Source organism: Notothenia rossii, assembly GCF_949606895.1.
Source record: "Notothenia rossii genome assembly, chromosome: 4".
NCBI classification, from domain to species: domain Eukaryota; kingdom Metazoa; phylum Chordata; class Actinopteri; order Perciformes; family Nototheniidae; genus Notothenia; species Notothenia rossii.
This window is the reverse complement of record NC_136902.1, coordinates 1,571,048-1,593,413: the sequence shown is the minus strand read 5'-3', so window position 1 is coordinate 1,593,413 and position 22,366 is coordinate 1,571,048. Positions and strand designations below refer to the sequence as shown.

The following is a 22,366-nucleotide window of genomic DNA, read 5'->3' as shown; positions in this document are numbered from 1 at the left end:
TGAGGAAGGAAAGCGTATCTCCAAACCTGTCCACCTGGAAAGGCCCATCCATAAGACGGTGACGCTGATGGAAGCAGACTGAAGACTCCGGTCTCTCTCTTTCCTTTCCTCCCCTCTCTCTCTCTATCTGTCTCACTACAGGTGCAGTCATGGTGATCGTTCTCTGGGAAGCCAAGGACTGAAGTTTAGTTTTTTTTTGTTTATCTTTTCTACGCAGTATGTTGTCTCTCAATAGTTGAAGAAAATCATATACATGTGATATGTTTTGGTGGGAGTGTAACTGCCTCTGTGTCAGTCAGCGCAGTATTTCTGAGTTATTTATTTTGGTAGGAACCAAAGTTCTCTAAGGCGGAACCTTTGTTTTTATATCGCCTGTTTCCGTCAGGACATACTTTAGCGTAACACTCATCCGAAAAGTCCGCTGATTTAGTACATGTTTTTCAGTGCTGATGCATCTGCAAAATAGCTCTTAGCATCAAGATAAACAATCGTACAGAGTAATACCAAGCTACACAATTTTCCTCATGCAATGCAGCTACTAAGGTATATTTTGCTGACGTTTTTTGTGTGTGTTTTCTGTTCTTGTTTGTATTAAATTGTTTTTATACAGCTAAGGGCTAACACATGTTGGGCTTAGTTAGATTGGTCTTTGTGTTTTGTTGAATTATATGTAACCAAAGTGTATTGTGTATACAGTAGCCTAATTGAAAGTGACGACATTACCAGGACAATGTTGGGATATTACTGTATGTTTTGTTATTATTTTGACTAGTGATTATTGTATTTGTGTATTATGTTTTTTGATTACAGTTTTCACGGTCTGGATGAACCAAATAAATCCTGCCAGTAAATTAAAAACTCGTTGCTGTCGTCTGTACTGAGGGAATTACACTCTGTCTATGTTCAGTGATGCAAACCTTTCACCTTTCTGCGAAATTCGCCGTTTTGAATCCAAAATAAGTCGTTTGTGTGATTCATGTAGATCTGCAATACAAATATTTTTGGGGTATGGGGGGGGCTGGGACCCGGAGTAATCTGCGGCCGTGAGCTGTTATGTGCCATCATGACACGCATGGTGTTCTGTTTTTATATATTATAATGAAGCGCGAGCTGTGTGCTCGAGTCTTCCTGCCTGTCGGCTCTGCTCATGATGTATAATAAGCCTCTGCTGCTCGGCGATGATGGTCTAGCTTCAGCAGCTACATTACCTACGGGTGCGTTCGTTAATATTAACTGTGCGTCCGGAGTCACTGTGGCACAGACTGGACCGCTGGTGAACAGCTGTTAGAACGGGCCGTTCAGGTGTTCAGAGCAGAGCTCCCTGTCGGAGTGGCAGAGCGTGATGTGAACTGAAAAGTTTTTCTGTGGCAATATTATTTAAGGAATCGTTGAGCTAGCTAGCTAGCATACATTGTCACTATCTGCTAACGTTAGCTTTAGCCTTCTATTTCTAATAGTTTTTTTCATAGGCTATAAACAGAGGTGGTATAAGTATATATATTGTACTTGAGTAAAAGTAGAAGTACTCAGATCTTGTACTTGAGTAAAAGTAGAAGTATTCAGATCTTGTACTTGAGTAAAAGTAGAAGTACTCAGATATTGTACTTGAGTAAAAGTAGAAGTACTCACATCTTGTACTTGAGTAAAAGTAGAAGCACACAGATCTTGTACTTGAGTAAAAGTAGAAGTACTCAGATCTTGTACTAGAATAAAAGTAGAAGTGCTCAAATCTTGTACTTGAGTAAAAGTAGAAGCACACAGATCTTGTACTTGAGTAAAAGTAGAAGCACTCAGATCTTGTACTAGAGTAAAAGTAGAAGCACACAGATCTTGTACTAGAGTAAAAGTAGAAGTACTCAGGTCTTGTACTTGAGTAAAAGTAGAAGTGCTCAAATCTTGTACTTGAGTAAAAGTAGAAGTACTCAGGTCTTGTACTTGAGTAAAAGTAGAAGTATTCAGATCTTGTACTAGAGTAAAAGTAGAAGTACTCAGATCTTGTTCTTGAGTAAAAGTAGAAGCACACAGATCTTGTACTAGAGTAAAAGTAGAAGTACTCAGGTCTTGTACTTGAGTAAAAGTAGAAGCACACAGATCTTGTACTAGAGTAAAAGTAGAAGTACTCAGGTCTTGTACTTGAGTAAAAGTAGAAGTATTCAGATCTTGTACTAGAGTAAAAGTAGAAGTACTCAGATCTTGTTCTTGAGTAAAAGTAGAAGCACACAGATCTTGTACTAGAGTAAAAGTAGAAGTACTCAGGTCTTGTACTTGAGTAAAAGTAGAAGTATTCAGATCTTGTACTAGAGTAAAAGTAGAAGTACTCAGGTCTTGTACTTGAGTAAAAGTAGAAGTACTCAGATCTTGTACTTGAGTAAAAGTAGAAGCACACAGATCTTGTACTAGAGTAAAAGTAGAAGTACTCAGGTCTTGTACTTGAGTAAAAGTAGAAGTATTCAGATCTTGTACTTGAGTAAAAGTAGAAGTACTCAGATATTGTACTTGAGTAAAAGTAGAAGTACTCACATCTTGTACTTGAGTAAAAGTAGAAGCACACAGATCTTGTACTAGAGTAAAAGTAGAAGCACACAGATCTTGTACTAGAGTAAAAGTAGAAGTACTCAGGTCTTGTACTTGAGTAAAAGTAGAAGTACTCAGATCTTGTACTTGAGTAAAAGTAGAAGCACACAGATCTTGTACTAGAGTAAAAGTAGAAGCACTCAGGTCTTGTACTTGAGTAAAAGTAGAAGTACTCAAATCTTGTACTTGAGTAAAAGTAGAAGTACTCAGATCTTGTACTAGAATAAAAGTAGAAGCACACAGATCTTGTACTAGAGTAAAAGTAGAAGTACTCAGGTCTTGTACTTGAGTAAAAGTAGAAGCACACAGATCTTGTACTTGAGTAAAAGTAGAAGCACACAGATCTTGTACTAGAGTAAAAGTAGAAGTACTCAGGTCTTGTACTTGAGTAAAAGTAGAAGTACTCAGATCTTGTACTAGAGTAAAAGTAGAAGTACTCAGGTCTTGTACTTGAGTAAAAGTAGAAGTATTCAGATCTTGTACTAGAGTAAAAGTAGAAGTACTCAGGTCTTGTACTTGAGTAAAAGTAGAAGTACTCAGATCTTGTACTTGAGTAAAAGTAGAAGCACACAGATCTTGTACTAGAGTAAAAGTAGAAGTACTCAGATCTTGTACTTGAGTAAAAGTAGAAGTACTCAAATCTTGTACTTGAGTAAAAGTAAAAATACTCAGATATTTTACTTGAGTAAAAGTAGAAGTACTCAGGTCTTGTACTAGAGTAAAAGTAGAAGTACTCAGATCTTGTACTTGAGTAAAAGTAGAAGTACCAGAGTGTAGGAATACTCTGTTTCAGTAAAAGTCCTGCATTCAAAATGTTCCTCAAGTGAAAGTAGAAAAGTATTCTCATCAAAATATAGTGAAAGACAGTAAAAGTAGTCATTGTGCAGATTGGTCCATTTCAGAATAATAGATATGATATGTTTTATAATGATTGATCATGAAAGTGTTCTCAAAGCTGCTAAAGGTGCAGATAGTCTGAATGACTTTGTATACTGCAGGGTAGCTGGTGGATTTACTCCAGGTGGAACTAAAGTCTGATTCAACACTTGATTATATTTCACATCATTCATCCACATCTGAGAAGTAACTAAAGGTATTAAATACATGTAGTGGAGTAGAAGTACACCATGTACCTCTGAACTGTAGAGGAGTAGAAGAACAAAGTAGCAAAACATTGAAATACTTAAGTAAAGTACAAGTATCTCAAAATTGTGCCCAAGTATAGTACTTGTTGAGTTTATGAACTTAGTTACTTTACACCATGTGGCTATAAAGATAGAAAGACTAAGCCTTGCACAGAGGCATGAAAATACATTTTCAAAATGCTCAACAGTGCTGCCAAAATTATAAACTGACTGCTCCACAATTAAAATAAATGCTTTTATATATTTCTATTATGTGACTCTTTGGCGTTTCTGTTATTGTTAACACTGCTGCTTTAGTTGTTCTGCTAAAATCCTCTGTTATTCCGTGGGGTGGGGGGGTCGGGGGCTCGGATCCTTGTCACCTTTTTCATACCTGATGAGTTTGCATCCCTGTATGTTAAAAAGCCTCAGTCACCTTAATTCATGTAATAAAAACCTCTCAGGTCAGTAACACTCAAAGCTAAATGTGCAATACCATGTTCAGCTATGTTACTATTTATAATGTTCTTGTTGTTACATCAGAAGATGTACATATTGAAATGATTTCTTAACTTACAGTAGGCTATTTTTTACAATGTGTGTTGGAAGGATTTATTCAATTACTATGAATATTGTCATTGTTGAAGGCTTTTAGAGAAGGGTGAACTATAAGCCTGAATTACATTTTATACCTAAAAACATAAAAGCCACAATAAATAAGTCACAATTATTGTAGTTATTTTTACCTCCCGTATTGCTTTCAACCCACCAGCTTTGATGGTGTTGTTACGTCACTAACTGTAAGCTTGTCACATACAGTCTATGGTCACTCAGAGTAACCTCCTGTTCATTTAGCTGCTGGAGAAGAAAGATCAGGGGGGGAGGGGGGGAGAGAGCTGTGGTTGATGGGCCATTAGTTGTGTAAATACACAGCTGAGAGCTGCCGTTTCATTCAGACTGTTGAAAAAACTGTAACAACGGACTATTTTTCTTAGCGGATGCATGTGAATTTAAATCAATACATACAACTATTTTTTAAATCAATAAAAACATTTTCTAAATCCATAAAAGCATTTCAATTAATATTGGGAGTCATGTCGTTACTTTGTTGAGAATGTGGCCGTGTGATAAGCGGGATAATTTGCAGCGACTTGTTCTTTATGGGGAAAATAACACCCTTCATCCAGATGAGGATCCCTCCGCTACACTTTGGGATCCTGATCGACCGACGAGGCTCCATTAAAATATACATATTTTTGGTGAATTACTGAGTTTAGGCACGTTAATAACGTTTTAATGAAGTTGAATACAGTATATTCATATGTGTCAGTGATTTCATGTCAATTCGGCGAACATAAACATAAATGATCGTGGTGAAGATGATGATTAAATTAGGATTAAAAATCGAGAGCCGGGCTGCATTTCCTCCCGTTCGTTTTTTTCGAATAACAAAATTATTTTGTTAAATAACAACATGGTGATGTTTTGTAAATGATTACATGTCTCTTATTTAGCACAGAGTATGATATCCGTGACATATGGATCTTAGCAAAGTTCCGCTGTACATCCAGCGTACTGTATCTGACTTTATTTCACATGAGCTCCAGTGTGGAACCCCACTGCACCCCCTGGTGGATCAATGATCCATTGCAGCTGGCTTCATTATAATTACATTTATCTATCACGGGGGCGGTCTCAAGTCAAGCTGGAGGTTTTCCCTTGAGCGAGGGCAGATCACGTACCAATCACGGCCCTCGCGTTTCAAACTTTCTGAAATGAATCGCTACATCTGTAGGCTGTGTTTTTCATAAAGCATATTCAAGTATCAAGATTCATTTACCTACATTTGATTGATCTATGAGGCAATATACCTCACCTCTAGTGAGGGGCCCAGCCCTTTGTTTTGTTTCTGTGTGTCACAAGGGGGGATGTTTTTGAACTTGAAAGAAGTTTGTGCCAAGAACCATTTAGTGAATTGTGACTGATATATTGTGTTGTGTTTCTCTTGAATGGTGTTTTTGATGATGGTATTCCCACACCACACAGCAGGGCTGATTGTTGGCTGAGTCAAACTGTTCTGGTCTCTGACCTGAGAGTCTTCAGTTCACAGTGTGGACTCTCCAGTCCAGCAGACAGCAGCTTCACTCCTGAATCCTGCAGGTCGTTGTTACTCAGGTCCAGATCTCTCAGACTAGAGGACTGGGAGCTGAGGACTGAGGACAGAGCTGAGCAGCTTCTCTCTGACAGGTTACAGCTACTCAGCCTGAAGAGACGATGAGGACAACAGTTATTCAGAAGACAGCAGTGTATTAATAACTGATTCACTAAATCAAATGATCTCTGTACTCACAGAGCTTTGTTGGAGGCTTTGACCACTGGCAGCAGCCTCAGAAGAGCCTCCTCTGAAGCAGAGTATCTCTTCAGGTCAAACACGTCCAGATCTTCTCCTGATGACAGTAAGATGAAGACCAGAGCTGACCACTGAGCAGGAGACAGATTATCTGTGGAGAGACTTCCTGAACTCAGGGACTGTTGGATCTGCTCCACTAGAGAACCATCATTCAGTTCATTCAGACAGTGGAACAGGTTGATGCTTCTCTCTGCAGACAGATCCTCTTCTATCTTCTTCTTGATGTACTGGACTGTTTCCTGATTGGTCTCTGATCCACTTCCTGTTTGTGTCAGCAGGCCTCGTAGGAGTTTCTGATTGGTCTGCAGAGAAAGACCCAGGAAGAAGCGCAGGAACAAGTCCAGGTGTCCGTTTGGACTCTGTAAGGCCTGGTCCACAGCACTCCTGTAGAGATCTGTTAGTTTAGGTTTGGATCTGAAGACTTTAGGCCACCAGGAGGTTGTTGGTTCTTCTGCCAGCAGGTTGACTCCAGAGGTGATGAAGGTCAGATGGACATGAAGAGCAGCCAGAAACTCCTGAACGCTCAGATGGACGAAGCAGAACACCTTGTCCCTCTGGTACAGTCCTCTCTCCTCTCTAAAGACCTGTGTGAACACTCCTGAGTACACTGAGGCTGCTCTGATATCGATGCCACACTCTGTCAGGTCGGACTCATAGAAGATCAGGTTGCCTTTCTGCAGCTGCTCAAAAGCCAGTTTCCCCAGAGCCTCCATCATCTTCCTGCTCTCTGGACTCCAGTGTGGATCTGTCTCAGCTCCTCCATCATACTTGATGTTCTTCACTTTGGACTGAACCACCAGGAAGTGGATGTACATCTCAGTCAGGGTCTTGGGCAGCTCTCCTCCCTCTCTGGTTTTCAACACCTCCTCCAGAACTGAAGCAGAGATCAAGCAGAAGACTGGGATGTGGCACATGATGTGGAGGCTTCGTGAGGTCTTGATGTGGGAGATGATGGTGCCGGCCTGCTCCTGATCTCTGAATCTCTTCCTGAAGTACTCCTCCTTCTGTAGGTCAGTGAACCCTCGGACCTCTGTCACCATGTCCACACACTCAGGAGGGATCTGATTGGCTGCTGCAGGTCGTGTGGTTATCCAGAGGCGAGCAGAGGGAAGCAGCTTCCCCCTGATGAGGTTTGTCAGCAGCACATCCACTGAGGTGGACTCTGTGACATCAGTCAGGATGTCAGTGTTGAGGAAGTCCAGAGGAAGTCGACTCTCATCCAGACCGTCAAAGATGAACACAACCGGGAACTGATCAAACCTGCAGATTCCTGCGTCTCTGGTTTCAGAGAAGAAGTGATGAACAAGTTCCACCAAGCTGTACTTGTTCTCTCTCACCACATTCAGCTCTCTGAAGGTGAATGGAAATATGAACTGGATGTCCTGGTTGGCTTTGCCTTCAGCCCAGTCCAGAGTGAACTTCTGTGTTAAGACTGTTTTCCCAATGCCAGCCACGCCCTTTGTCAGCACTGCTCTGATTGGTGCATCTCTTCCAGGTGAGGCTTTAAAGAGGTCTTCTTGTCTGATGGTTGTTTCTGGTCTGTCTGGTTTCCTGGATGCTGTTTCAATCTGTCTGACCTCATGTTCATCATTGACCTCTGCAGACCCCCCCTCTGTGATGTAGAGCTCTGTGTAGATCTGGTTCAGAAGGGTTGGGTTTCCTGCTTTAGCAATGCCCTCAAACACACACTGGAACCTCTCCTTCAGGGTGGACTTCAGTTTACGCTGACAGACTCCAGCACGAGTTCCTGAAAGAACACACAACCAAAGATCATGAGGTCACACTGTAACTCTGGTTCTCTGAATGAAGTATGGATATATGTTGGTCCCTTGAGACATCAGCAGAGGAGACATTTATCCAGAGTGTTAACTCTCTATAGAAACCCTCTTACTGCTCTGCAGACGCTCAGCCAGCTCCTCCTGCTTCATGCTCCTCAGGAAGTTCAGTGAGATGTTCAGGAAGGCCTCTCTGCTCCTCCTCTGCTCTTCATCCTCAGCCTCCAACAGCTCCTCATCCTCACTCTGACCCTCTAAGCCTTCTGGGTAATCTGAACTCAGGGCCTTCTGGAACTTCTTCAGCTCGCTCTTCACAAAGGTGACGATGTGGTCCTCCAGCAGCTGGAACATCACATGAAGGACACAAACTATAAACCATGGATCCAAACATCAGATCCGGACAGACTGACTCTCTGAAAGTGCAGCATGGAGATGACTGTGAACAGAAGAGAGGTCAAGTATCTGTAGTACATGTACTCACCGTGAATATGGAGTCCAGCTGTGTCTGATGCTGCTGGGCAGACTGACCACCGGGAACCTCCCAGCTCTCCTGGTCCCCTCTGTGGAGGAACCATGAAGCATTAGCTCACATGATGTCTGTCCACACAGAGACACACTCAGGGTAAAGGAGGACAGGGAAACAGGCTGGTGGTCCTGTGCGTCAGCGGGAACTTTGCACTACAGGAATATTTATTTCCAGCTACTGTTGAAGAGGATTCTGTCCATCCTTCATTCTGGTCTTCCTGGAACGTGGCTGTGTGGATAGAGACTGGACTCTGCAGCTGGCTAACAGCTGTTCATCAGGAAGAGGACAGACCTAGGGACAGTTCTTACACCAGCCCCCGTTACCCCCCCAGCTCCACCTCCAGCCACACAGCAGGGGTCAGGGTTCACCTGGCAGTAGAGCTGGTTGTGACTTTGATGAAGGCTCAGTCTCCTCCATCAGAAGTGTTTGAGAGATGGTGGAACAGCTTCTGAACAGCCTGAGTTTTCAGATGGAGTTTCACTGCCCCTCCCAGTGTGGACGTTCACAACTAAACACTTTGGTAGGAGCCTTTTCCTTAGATTATATTATCTTATCTTTTTAGAGTATAACCTGAGATTCTGTGGTGTATATTATTTATTATTTAATTTGAGTGCGTTACTCTGCAGGTGGAGATGCTGCAGCATAAAAGGAGAGGTGCTGCAGCCTACTGGTGTGGCTGACTGGAGCAAACAGTTCTTAGACCTGGCTGGTTGGGAGTGTCACAGCTTGGTTCTTCTGCCTTTAACATTGAAGTATCAGTTTATAGGACAAATAGTTTGTTTAAAAACGTTTATTTATTTTTGCCTTTTTTGGAATAAACTATCTTACTTTTCAATCGCATCTGGACATTTATATTGTTTCTCTCAAACTACAAGCGTCTATTCGTCGGTCAGCCCCGCGAGTGAATCACAAACAAAGGACACAAAACTAATGGATATCGTGGTCACTACAACTTTGGACAAGAGAAGGGGTCGGATGAGACTTTATACAAACTGGTTTTATTCTATCATAACCGGACTCTTACGGCCCGTCCACACAGCGGCGTGCGTTTAAGCTTCCCGGCGGGGGGGGGGGGGGGGGGGGGGGTGAAACTCGACCAACAACCAATCACATGAATCTCCCGCCCCGGACACAAAAGCACACGGTTTTGTTTTCACAGTCACGCGTGCACCCCCCCTTCCTTCTCTCTTTTGTTCTCAGCCTTTCTCTGTGCTCCTTTACTTTCTTCTTCTTCCTCCTACACACACACACACACACACACACACACACACACACACACACACACACACACACACACACACACACACACACACACACACACACACACACACACACACACACACACACACACACACACACACACACACACACACACACACACACACACACAGACAGACAGACAGACAGACAGACAGACAGACAGACAGACAGACAGACAGACAGACAGACAGACAGACAGACAGACAGACAGACAGACAGTACCAGTATTCAGAGGCCAGTTAACATAACAACATAACAATGATCATTGTGTGCACTCACACACAAACTCTCAGTAAACAAAATCGAAAAGGTTTTTTATCTCACTTTAAAAGTGCTCCGTTATTTTTTTTAAAAACTGTGTCTGCTTTTCTGCCTGACTTTTCAAGGTGTTTATCTTCTGCTTGCGAAGTTCCGTAACTTTTGGGAAGGTGAAATGGCGCTGAAGATGTGAAGCCTTGAAATGGGTCTGGCAAAATGGCTTGCATTTGCGTTCGATAAAAAAAAAAAAAACATGAACTCTCCCACTCGACTAAAAACGTCCTATGTTCGTCTTCATATTTTCGCTTAGCATTTCTTCCCTGCCATTTTAGGATCAAACTCAGTTCATGGTCAGATAGTGTTTAATCAACGATAGGTTTTCCCCCCCTCAAAGGTGATTGGTTCACTGCATCGCAGGTATTATTGTGATTGGCTCTTGGGCCACATCAAAATTAGACACGCTGTCATCCTCTCATACTGACACCTGACACCACACACAAACGTAGGGAGAGCCGGGACGAAAGTACGTCAGAATGATCAGCATTCAATCCTTAACAGACCTACTAAGTATCAGGTTTAACTGTCAGGAGTCTGTGTCTCTCCCCCACACTCACACATACAATTCCATATGAACTGAAGAGCTGCATGAAACTGGGCAAAGAGCCGCGGGTTGGCCACCCCTGGGCTAGAGCTTGTACTGGCAGATGATTCGATTGGCTGACGCTTCCGCCGAAGCTTCAAAAGTTGAACATTGCTCAACTTTTCTAGCGAGCATCGCAATGCAGTTCGGCGAAGCGTGCCATCACCCCATTCAAAATGAATGGGCAGAAGCGTTCAGCTACTCGTTACTATGAGTTACAGCTTACTTCTGATCAGCAGATGGAGGTCGTCCTTTAAAGTCTATGATGGCTTTCTTCGACCGGTCGCTCTTGAGGGACAGACAGCTGGGAGAGTCTGGTCTCTGCTGCTGGACCCTGAAACAGAAACAGATGCATCAAGAGAAGAAGAAGGAGCTCTTCATCGTCCCACAGAGGGGAAATGTACATTCTGCATTTGATCCATCCTAGTGTTAGGAGCAGTGGGCTGCCATATGTACGGGCCCAGGGAGCAGTGTAGGGAACGCTGCCTTGCTCAGGGACACCTGGGTAGCACTTGGTCTTTTGGGGTCTTGAACCGGTGACTCTCTGGTTCCCAAGCCAAGTCCCTACGGACTTTGCCACCACCGCCCATACATTGAACCGCTGGAGAAAAACTGATGAAAATATGTTGAATCTAAAGTCACTCTTTTCAATGTAATGGTATAAATCGCTCTGTGTTTCCCAACAGATGAACCTTCCAGACTCTCTGAGTCTCCTCTATCAGCCGGTGGACTGCTCTCTCTGTGAAGGACTCTGGAAGATGTTCAGAGTAAATCCTAAAGACGTGAAGTTTATCTCCAAAGTGCCTCGCGTCTCTTCAGCTGCCCTACAGCCAGCAGTGTGAAGCTAACGTAAACACATCTCTTTAGTGGAGAACGTCACTGAGTTCATGTCCAGGATGCTAACTGCAGTTCACTTAACCTGTTAACCCCTGAGCCTGCTTTCAGGTCTCAGGCTCGAAAATGACATTCCCAGAACAAATGACCATATCTTCTAAAAGGAGTAAATTAATCATCTTTGTTCTCAAAGTAATGATAAACCTGTGAGTTGGATGTAGAAGAGTCAGAATCAATATAGATGTTTTTTATTGTAAAGTAATTTCAGATTGAACATAGTAAAAACATGTAAATTATAGTGTCCGTCCAAAAATAAACCATTACTTATAGTGAAAACCACCCTTGAATGATGGGATGGTAGACTAAAAGCTTTAGGAATCCAAACTATAACATATAATAAGTACCCTGTATCAAGATTGATGCAAATCAAGTGACATTTGACCTTTTTAGAGAGGTTTAGAAAAAAAAACACTTCTGGGGTCATTTGGGTGCATTTTCCATATCTCTGGCCCCCCTCGGTCGATTTTGATGATTGACATCTCTTTTTAACCGTTAGAGCCAATAGAATCGAGAGGGAAGTTCCTAAAATCAATCTAAAGATTACCATTGGTGAATAGAGTGATGCGTAGCCAGAATGCCCAAAACCGGAAGCTGTCATACACTCTCGTAGCAGCTATATATTAAATCTCCGTTATTGACATAAATATGAAGATGGATTATCCGTAATCCTTTCAAAGTGACACAGACACATTGGATTAACCTTCAGCAGCGTTTTTATCGTTTTAATGCCATTGAACACAACTATTGATCAGAAACAGAAAAAGGTAAGACATATTTCCCGATTTTGCTCCGTAAAGCTACGTTGTGTGTTGTCTGGGTTCGCTTCCCATGCCGCGAGTTTTGATCGCTCAGTGATGATACTTATACCCCTAGAATCTGTGGAATCTCAGCTTGCTAGCTAATGTCTTGATTGTGCAGATCCGATAAGTATACTTTTTTCTACCGTGAGTTCTGTGCTAAGTGCGTTAGCATTCTTTCGCTCAGGGCTCATTTAGAAGCTTCTTGTGAGACTTGTGTTTTGTTACGGTAAAAATGGTTCGTATTGTTAGTTAGCTGAGTTTCTTCCCGTTAAGTGGGTATGACACATTACTAGGTTGTTAAATGTTAATAAGCCCTGAGACACAGTTTCGTGAAAAAAAGGTTAACAGGTTAACGCCCATCGAAGTCGCTAATAACCAGGATTTCATGAAGGTTACACGGAAAAGCTTAACACAGACACCAACTAACTCAAATGGCTTTTAGGCTGCATCTCACTATTCTTAACCTCAATCCTTGCGTCCTTCACTTGCGTATTTTCCTTGCGTCTTACCCCTTGATTCCAATGAGTCCAATCAGTGAGCGATACACAGGGCCTGTTAGTTAGTGGCCATCTACACTGGGCGCATGCGCACGCTGCGACCGGCAGGGAAAAGTTTGGTGTCCTCCATTTTGTTTGTTTTGTGTTTGTTTTAAAGGTTTTTAATGCGCCACCGACCTATTCGATAAAGCGTCTGTATGATTGAATGCTCCCTGCGCCGCTAGTCAAAATGGACATTCTTTATTCTGTGATTCTGTGGATCGTATTCCTTCAATGTTTAGCAGGTGATGTCAATGGGGCTGTCATCCGGGAGAGGACACAGTACACCAGAGATGTGCTGCTGCAACTGAACATGGCAAGTCTGGCTCGAGTGATAGATACCACGTTACAGTTACCGGACATTATTCGGAGGAATCCAAATGAAACCTGTGGTGCAACGGGGCACCAGAGGAGGAAGCGGGGTAAACGAGGTAGCGTAAGATTACGCATGAGAAGGCAGCGGCTCCCTCGGATTCCTCTGCCCTCGATGATCCTGGGGAACGTTCAATCGCTGAGGAACAAGGTTGAAGAGCTTCAGGGTAATGTTCGGTTTCAGAAGAATTTCAGGGACTGCTGTGTTTTGGCCTTCACTGAGACATGGCTCACAGACTGTAACCAGGACAACGATCTGTTTATTGACGGTTTTGGATCGAAAGGCGGAAGTGACAGGAAAAACTCAAGGGGGCAGAGTATGTTTGTACGTAAACAAACAGTACTGTAGCTCTGTGACTGTCAGAGAACTCATTTGCACCCCAGATGTTGAACTTTTATCTGTTTGATTGCGTCCCTTCTACCTGCCCCGTGAGTTTCCCCAAGTTTCTATAACAATAGTGTACATCCATCCCAGGGCAAATGCCACCTCTGCCTCCAGCACTATCTTTGATTTGGTGAAATAACTGCAGTCAACTTCACCTGACGCACCAAACTTTATACTTGGGGATTTTAACCATGTGACCCTTAAAAAGACACTCACTAACTTTTATCAATATGTCTCCTGTCCAACCAGGCGGGATAAAACATTAGACCTGTGTTATGGGTCAGTAAGGAAGCCTATAAGTCAGTCCCATTACCCCCACTGGGCTCTGCTGATCATAACTGTGTGCATTTACTGCCCATATAAAAAACAGTTTTGAAGCGAGAGAAAACTTTGACAAAGGACATAAATGTCTGGGCAGAAGAATCTGTAGCCTGTTTGCAGGAATGTTATGACTGCACTGATTGGGATATGTTCAAAGAGTCTTGTGGTGCCGACTTGGATGAACTTGTTGATGTAACATGCTCATATACAGCCTTTTGTAAAGACATGGTTATTCCGTGTAAGCAAGTTAAAATATACCCTAATAACAAACCATGGGTGACCAAGGCGGTTAAGTCCAGCATTCAGAAAAAGAAACAAGCTTTTAAACAGGGAAGTGCCTCTGATCTGCATGATGCTGATAGGGAACTTAAAATAGAAATTCTGAAAGCTAAACAGAATTTTAAATCTGAACTACAAAACAAAATGGCTGCAAACAACCTTGGCTCAGTCTGGAGTAGCATGAAAACCATAACAGGCCTCCGGGAAACAAAGAATAGCTGCCATGTGACTCTGGATGGCTTTAATTCAGATGTTGAGTTTGCAAATGCCCTAAATTACTTTTTTTCTAGATTTAACAAATTTGATTTCAGTAATAATATATCTGAACTGAAGCTTAAACTTGAAGACAATAAGCATTTTAACATAGATCAGAGGGAAGTGGAAAAGGCCTTCCATTTAGTAAAATAAGAGTCATGGACCTGACAACATCTGCGGTCGTTGACTTAAACTTTGTGCAAAAGAACTTAGCCCTGTGTTCCACTACATTTTGAATATGTCTTTACAGACACAGCATGTGCCAAAGGTTTGGAAGGATGCTGTGGTAGTCCCTGTTCCCAAATCCAGAGGCCCCAAAACTCTTAATGATTTTAGACCAGTTGCACTTACATCAATTCTAATGAAGACATTGGAGAAACTAGTCAGAGCAGAAATCTTAAGGAAGACTGAGCATGCACTCGATCCCATGCAGTTTGCTTACAGGCCTCACAGAGGAGTGGAGGACGCCACGGTCACCTTATCTGACTTACTTTTTAAACACTTGGAGGGAAATGGATCTCATGCTAGACTTTTATTTGTTGATTTTTCCTCTGCTTTTAACACAATTCAAGCTCATATTCTAATTGGCAGACTTTTAGAACAATTTGAAATAAGCAAGAATCTTATGGGCTGGATTCTTGATTTTTTGAACCAATAGGACACAAAGAGTGAGGGTGAATGGGACCTTATCTGATCAAGTCAGCTCCTCCACTGGCTCCCCACAAGGACGTGTGCTTTCACCACTATTATTTATACTTTACACTAATATGTGTCAAAGCAGGTGGGAAAATAGGACTATTTTAAAGTATGCAGATGACTCTGTAATTGTTAGTAGGCTCCAGGACAATGAGACCAGCCACGGCCCTGTCATTGACGACTTTGTCAGGTGGTGTGAGGAGTCCTATCTCCAACTGAACACAAGCAAAACCAAGGAGATGATCATTGATTTGAGAAGACATCCCCACATACATGAAGTCTTAACAATCCAGAATCAGAAAGTAGAATTTGTGCAATCATACAAATATCTGGGGACAATTATTGACTCAAAATGGAGCTCTGATCCAAACTGTGAAGCTGTGTGCAAAAGGGGGCACCAGCGTTTGTACTGTCTTTGGAAATTGTCCTATTTTAACATTGACAAAACCATGAAGATTATGTTTTATCGTGCTTTGATCCAGTCAATTCTGTCTTTCTCACTAATGTCATGGTAACCTGACTTTAAAGAGCAGAAACTCTCTGAGTCAGATCGTAAAGTGGTCCAGCAGACTGATTGGTGAGCCACAGCTAAACCTGGAGACCCTGTACCTCAGGCAGTGACAGCGGTTATCCAGCTCCATATTAGACGGTGACTCCCACCCTCTGCACTCAGAATTCAAGCTTCTTCCTTCGAGCCGGAGGTTACTTAAGAATAATCTAGACGCTTCAGTAATGAACAATTACAGGCCCTTATCAAACCTGCCATTTCTAGGTAAAATCATTGAAAAAGTTGTTTTTCAACAGTTGAGTAATTTCTTGCATTTAAATAACTGTTTGGATGTGTTCCAGTCAGGCTTTCGTCCAAACCACAGCACTGAGACTGCTCTTGTAAAGGTCTTCAATGACATCCACTTAAACACAGACAGTGGCAGAACTTCAGTGTTAGTATTATTAGATCTCAGTGCTGCGTTTGACACTGTTGACCACAACATATTACTAGACCGACTAGAAAACTGGGTGGGACTTTCAGAAACAGTTCTACATTGGTTTGAATCCTACTTAAAGGACAGAAACAACTTTGTTTCTATAGGTAAATACACATCTGAGTTGACAAATATGACATGTGGAGCTCCTCAAGGCTCCATCTTGGGGCCTCTTCTCTTTAACGTCTACATGCTACCACTGGCTCAGATAATGAAGAACAACAAAATAAGTTACCATAGCTATGCGGATGACTATGCTCCAATTCAAACACTGAGTAAGTGCATTGAACAAATCAATGACTGGATGTGTCACAACTTTCTCCAATTAAACAAAGATAAAACTGAGGTAATGGTTTTTGGAGCCAAGGCAGAACGTTTAAAATTTAGCGCTGAGCTTCAGTCTGCAATGTTCAAAACAACAGAGAGAGCCAGAAATCTAGGTGTAGTCATGGACTCTGACCTGAGTTTCAACAGTCACATTAAAACAGTTACTAAATCAGCTTACTATCACCTAAAGAACATATCTAGGATTAAAAGACTAAAGTCACAGCAGGATCTGGAAAAATGTGTCCATGCTTTTATCTTCAGTAGACTGGACTACTGTAATGGTGTCTTCACAGGTCTCACTAAAACATCTATTAGAAAGCTGCAGCTGATTCAGAACACCGCTGCGTGAGTCCTCACTGACACTAAGAAAGTGGATCAGTCCTGTTCTGAAGTCTTTACTCTGGTTCCTCACTGACACTAAGAAAGTGGATCAGTCCTGCTCTGAAGTCTTTACTCTGGTTCCTCACTGACACTAAGAAAGAGGATCACATCACTCCTGTTCTGAAGTCTTTACTCTGGTTCCTCTCTGACACTAAGAAAGAGGATCACATCACTCCTGTTCTGAACTCTTTACTCTGGTTCCTCACTAACACTAAGAAAGTGGATCACATCACTCCTGTTCTGAAGTCTTTACTCTGGTTCCTCACTAACACTAAGAAAGTGGATCACATCACTCCTGTTCTGAAGTCTTTACTCTGGTTCCTCTCTAACACTAAGAGAGTGGATCACATCACTCCTGTTCTGAAGTCTTTACTCTGGTTCCTCACTGACACTAAGAAAGAGGATCACATCACTCCTGCTCTGAAGTCTTTACTCTGGTTCCTCACTGACACTAAGAAAGAGGATCACATCACTCCTGCTCTGAAGTCTTTACTCTGGTTCCTCACTGACACTAAGAGAGTGGATCACATCACTCCTGCTCTGAAGTCTTTACACTGGTTCCTCACTGACACTAAGAAAGTGGATCACATCACTCCTGTTCTGAAGTCTTTACACTGGTTCCTCACTGACACTAAGAAAGTGGATCACATCACTCCTGTTCTGAAGTCTTTACTCTGGTTCCTCACTAACACTAAGAAAGTGGATCACATCACTCCTGTTCTGAAGTCTTTACACTGGTTCCTCACTGACACTAAGAAAGTGGATCACATCACTCCTGTTCTGAAGTCTTTACACTGGTTCCTCACTGACACTAAGAAAGTGGATCACATCACTCCTGTTCTGAAGTCTTTACTCTGGTTCCTCACTAACACTAAGAAAGTGGATCACATCACTCCTGTTCTGAAGTCTTTACTCTGGTTCCTCACTGACACTAAGAAAGTGTATCACATCACTCCTGTTCTGAAGTCTTTACTCTGGTTCCTCACTGACACTAAGAAAGTGTATCACATCACTCCTGTTCTGAAGTCTTTACACTGGTTCCTCACTGACACTAAGAAAGTGGATCACATCACTCCTGTTCTGAAGTCTTTACACTGGTTCCTCACTGACACTAAGAAAGTGGATCAGTCCTGTTCTGAAGTCTTTACACTGGTTCCTCACTGACACTAAGAAAGTGGATCACATCACTCCTGTTCTGAAGTCTTTACTCTGGTTCCTCACTAACACTAAGAAAGTGGATCACATCACTCCTGTTCTGAAGTCTTTACTCTGGTTCCTCTCTAACACTAAGAGAGTGGATCACATCACTCCTGTTCTGAAGTCTTTACTCTGGTTCCTCTCTAACACTAAGAAAGTGGATCACATCACTCCTGTTCTGAAGTCTTTACTCTGGTTCCTCACTGACACTAAGAAAGAGGATCACATCACTCCTGTTCTGAAGTCTTTACTCTGGTTCCTCACTGACACTAAGAAAGTGGATCACATCACTCCTGTTCTGAAGTCTTTACTCTGGTTCCTCACTGACACTAAGAAAGTGGATCACATCACTCCTGTTCTGAAGTCTTTACTCTGGTTCCTCACTAACACTAAGAAAGTGGATCACATCACTCCTGTTCTGAAGTCTTTACTCTGGTTCCTCACTGACACTAAGAAAGTGGATCACTCCTGTTCTGAAGTCTTTACTCTGGTTCCTCACTGACACTAAGAAAGTGGATCACTCCTGCTCTGAAGTCTTTACTCTGGTTCCTCACTAACACTAAGAAAGTGGATCACTCCTGTTCTGAAGTCTTTACACTGGTTCCTCACTAACACTAAGAAAGTGGATCACATCACTCCTGCTCTGAAGTCTTTACTCTGGTTCCTCACTAACACTAAGAAAGTGGATCACTCCTGTTCTGAAGTCTTTACACTGGTTCCTCACTAACACTAAGAAAGAGGATCACATCACTCCTGTTCTGAAGTCTTTACTCTGGTTCCTCACTGACACTAAGAAAGTGGATCACATCACTCCTGTTCTGAAGTCTTTACTCTGGTTCCTCACTGACACTAAGAAAGTGGATCACATCACTCCTGTTCTGAAGTCTTTACTCTGGTTCCTCACTAACACTAAGAAAGTGGATCACATCACTCCTGCTCTGAAGTCTTTACTCTGGTTCCTCACTGACACTAAGAAAGAGGATCACATCACTCCTGTTCTGAAGTCTTTACTCTGGTTCCTCTCTGACACTAAGAAAGAGGATCACATCACTCCTGTTCTGAAGTCTTTACTCTGGTTCCTCACTAACACTAAGAAAGTGGATCACATCACTCCTGTTCTGAAGTCTTTACTCTGGTTCCTCACTAACACTAAGAAAGTGGATCACATCACTCCTGTTCTGAAGTCTTTACTCTGGTTCCTCACTAACACTAAGAAAGTGGATCACATCACTCCTGTTCTGAAGTCTTTACTCTGGTTCCTCTCTAACACTAAGAGAGTGGATCACATCACTCCTGTTCTGAAGTCTTTACTCTGGTTCCTCACTGACACTAAGAAAGAGGATCACATCACTCCTGTTCTGAAGTCTTTACTCTGGTTCCTCACTAACACTAAGAAAGTGGATCACATCACTCCTGTTCTGAAGTCTTTACTCTGGTTCCTCACTAACACTAAGAAAGTGGATCACTCCTGTTCTGAAGTCTTTACTCTGGTTCCTCACTGACACTAAGAAAGTGGATCACATCACTCCTGTTCTGAAGTCTTTACTCTGGTTCCTCACTGACACTAAGAAAGTGGATCACATCACTCCTGTTCTGAAGTCTTTACTCTGGTTCCTCTCTGACACTAAGAAAGTGGATCACATCACTCCTGCTCTGAAGTCTTTACTCTGGTTCCTCTCTAACACTAAGAAAGTGGATCACATCACTCCTGTTCTGAAGTCTTTACACTGGTTCCTCTCTGACACTAAGAAAGTGGATCACATCAGTCCTGTTCTGAAGTCTTTACTCTGGTTCCTCACTGACACTAAGAAAGTGGATCACATCACTCCTGTTCTGAAGTCTTTACTCTGGTTCCTCACTGACACTAAGAAAGTGGATCACATCAGTCCTGTTCTGAAGTCTTTACTCTGGTTCCTCACTGACACTAAGAAAGTGGATCACATCAGTCCTGTTATGAAGTCTTTACTCTGGTTCCTCACTAACACTAAGAAAGTGGATCACATCACTCCTGTTCTGAAGTCTTTACTCTGGTTCCTCTCTGACACTAAGAAAGTGGATCACTCCTGTTCTGAAGTCTTTACTCTGGTTCCTCTCTGACACTAAGAAAGTGGATCACATCACTCCTGCTCTGAAGTCTTTACTCTGGTTCCTCTCTGACACTAAGAAAGTGGATCACATCACTCCTGTTCTGAAGTCTTTACTCTGGTTCCTCTCTGACACTAAGAAAGTGGATCACATCACTCCTGTTCTGAAGTCTTTACTCTGGTTCCTCACTAACACTAAGAAAGTGGATCACATCACTCCTGTTCTGAAGTCTTTACTCTGGTTCCTCACTGACACTAAGAAAGTGGATCACATCACTCCTGTTCTGAAGTCTTTACTCTGGTTCCTCACTGACACTAAGAAAGTGGATCACTCCTGTTCTGAAGTCTTTACTCTGGTTCCTCTCTGACACTAAGAAAGAGGATCACATCACTCCTGTTCTGAAGTCTTTACTCTGGTTCCTCACTAACACTAAGAAAGTGGATCACATCACTCCTGCTCTGAAGTCTTTACTCTGGTTCCTCTCTGACACTAAGAAAGTTGATCACATCACTCCTGCTCTGAAGTCTTTACTCTGGTTCCTCTCTGACACTAAGAAAGTGGATCACATCACTCCTGTTCTGAAGTCTTTACTCTGGTTCCTCACTGACACTAAGAAAGAGGATCACTCCTCTTCTGAAGTCTTTACTCTGGTTCCTCTCTAACACTAAGAAAGTGGATCACATCACTCCTGCTCTGAAGTCTTTACTCTGGTTCCTCACTAACACTAAGAAAGTGGATCACTCCTGTTCTGAAGTCTTTACTCTGGTTCCTCACTGACACTAAGAAAGTGGATCACATCACTCCTGCTCTGAAGTCTTTACTCTGGTTCCTCACTGACACTAAGAAAGTGGATCACATCACTCCTGTTCTGAAGTCTTTACTCTGGTTCCTCACTAACACTAAGAAAGTGGATCACTCCTGTTCTGAAGTCTTTACTCTGGTTCCTCACTAACACTAAGAAAGAGGATCACATCACTCCTGTTCTGAAGTCTTTACTCTGGTTCCTCACTAACACTAAGAAAGTGGATCACATCACTCCTGCTCTGAAGTCTTTACTCTGGTTCCTCACTAACACTAAGAAAGTGGATCACATCACTCCTGTTCTGAAGTCTTTACTCTGGTTCCTCTCTGACACTAAGAAAGTGGATCACATCACTCCTGCTCTGAAGTCTTTACTCTGGTTCCTCTCTGACACTAAGAAAGTGGATCACATCACTCCTGTTCTGAAGTCTTTACTCTGGTTCCTCACTAACACTAAGAAAGTGGATCACATCACTCCTGTTCTGAAGTCTTTACACTGGTTCCTCACTGACACTAAGAAAGTGGATCACATCACTCCTGTTCTGAAGTCTTTACTCTGGTTCCTCACTGACACTAAGAAAGTGGATCACTCCTGCTCTGAAGTCTTTACTCTGGTTCCTCACTAACACTAAGAAAGTGGATCACTCCTGTTCTGAAGTCTTTACACTGGTTCCTCACTAACACTAAGAAAGTGGATCACATCACTCCTGCTCTGAAGTCTTTACTCTGGTTCCTCACTAACACTAAGAAAGTGGATCACTCCTGTTCTGAAGTCTTTACACTGGTTCCTCACTAACACTAAGAAAGAGGATCACATCACTCCTGTTCTGAAGTCTTTACTCTGGTTCCTCACTGACACTAAGAAAGTGGATCACATCACTCCTGTTCTGAAGTCTTTACTCTGGTTCCTCACTGACACTAAGAAAGTGGATCACATCACTCCTGTTCTGAAGTCTTTACTCTGGTTCCTCACTAACACTAAGAAAGTGGATCACATCACTCCTGCTCTGAAGTCTTTACTCTGGTTCCTCACTGACACTAAGAAAGAGGATCACATCACTCCTGTTCTGAAGTCTTTACTCTGGTTCCTCTCTGACACTAAGAAAGAGGATCACATCACTCCTGTTCTGAAGTCTTTACTCTGGTTCCTCACTAACACTAAGAAAGTGGATCACATCACTCCTGTTCTGAAGTCTTTACTCTGGTTCCTCACTAACACTAAGAAAGTGGATCACATCACTCCTGTTCTGAAGTCTTTACTCTGGTTCCTCACTAACACTAAGAAAGTGGATCACATCACTCCTGTTCTGAAGTCTTTACTCTGGTTCCTCTCTAACACTAAGAGAGTGGATCACATCACTCCTGTTCTGAAGTCTTTACTCTGGTTCCTCACTGACACTAAGAAAGAGGATCACATCACTCCTGTTCTGAAGTCTTTACTCTGGTTCCTCACTAACACTAAGAAAGTGGATCACATCACTCCTGTT

At 42.5% G+C, this 22,366-nt stretch overlaps 1 protein-coding gene across 2 annotated transcripts in view; it reads right to left on the bottom strand.

Annotated features, from left to right (window-relative positions):
- Nucleotides 1–22,366, bottom strand: part of LOC307035614 (NLR family CARD domain-containing protein 3-like) — a 98,883-nt gene that overhangs the window by 52,940 nt on the left and 23,577 nt on the right. For both annotated transcript variants that reach the window (XR_013807149.1, XM_079675177.1), the window contains exons 4-7: nt 8,365–8,443; nt 8,000–8,225; nt 6,049–7,855; nt 5,788–5,961 (exon numbers count right to left, since the gene is read on the bottom strand). Coding sequence is in view for 1 of the 2 variants with exons in the window: in XM_079675177.1 (XP_079531303.1) it covers nt 5,788–5,961; nt 6,049–7,855; nt 8,000–8,225; nt 8,365–8,443 (2,286 nt within the window). In the remaining variant the exon portion in view is untranslated. The remainder of the gene's footprint in view (nt 1–5,787; nt 5,962–6,048; nt 7,856–7,999; nt 8,226–8,364; nt 8,444–22,366) is intronic.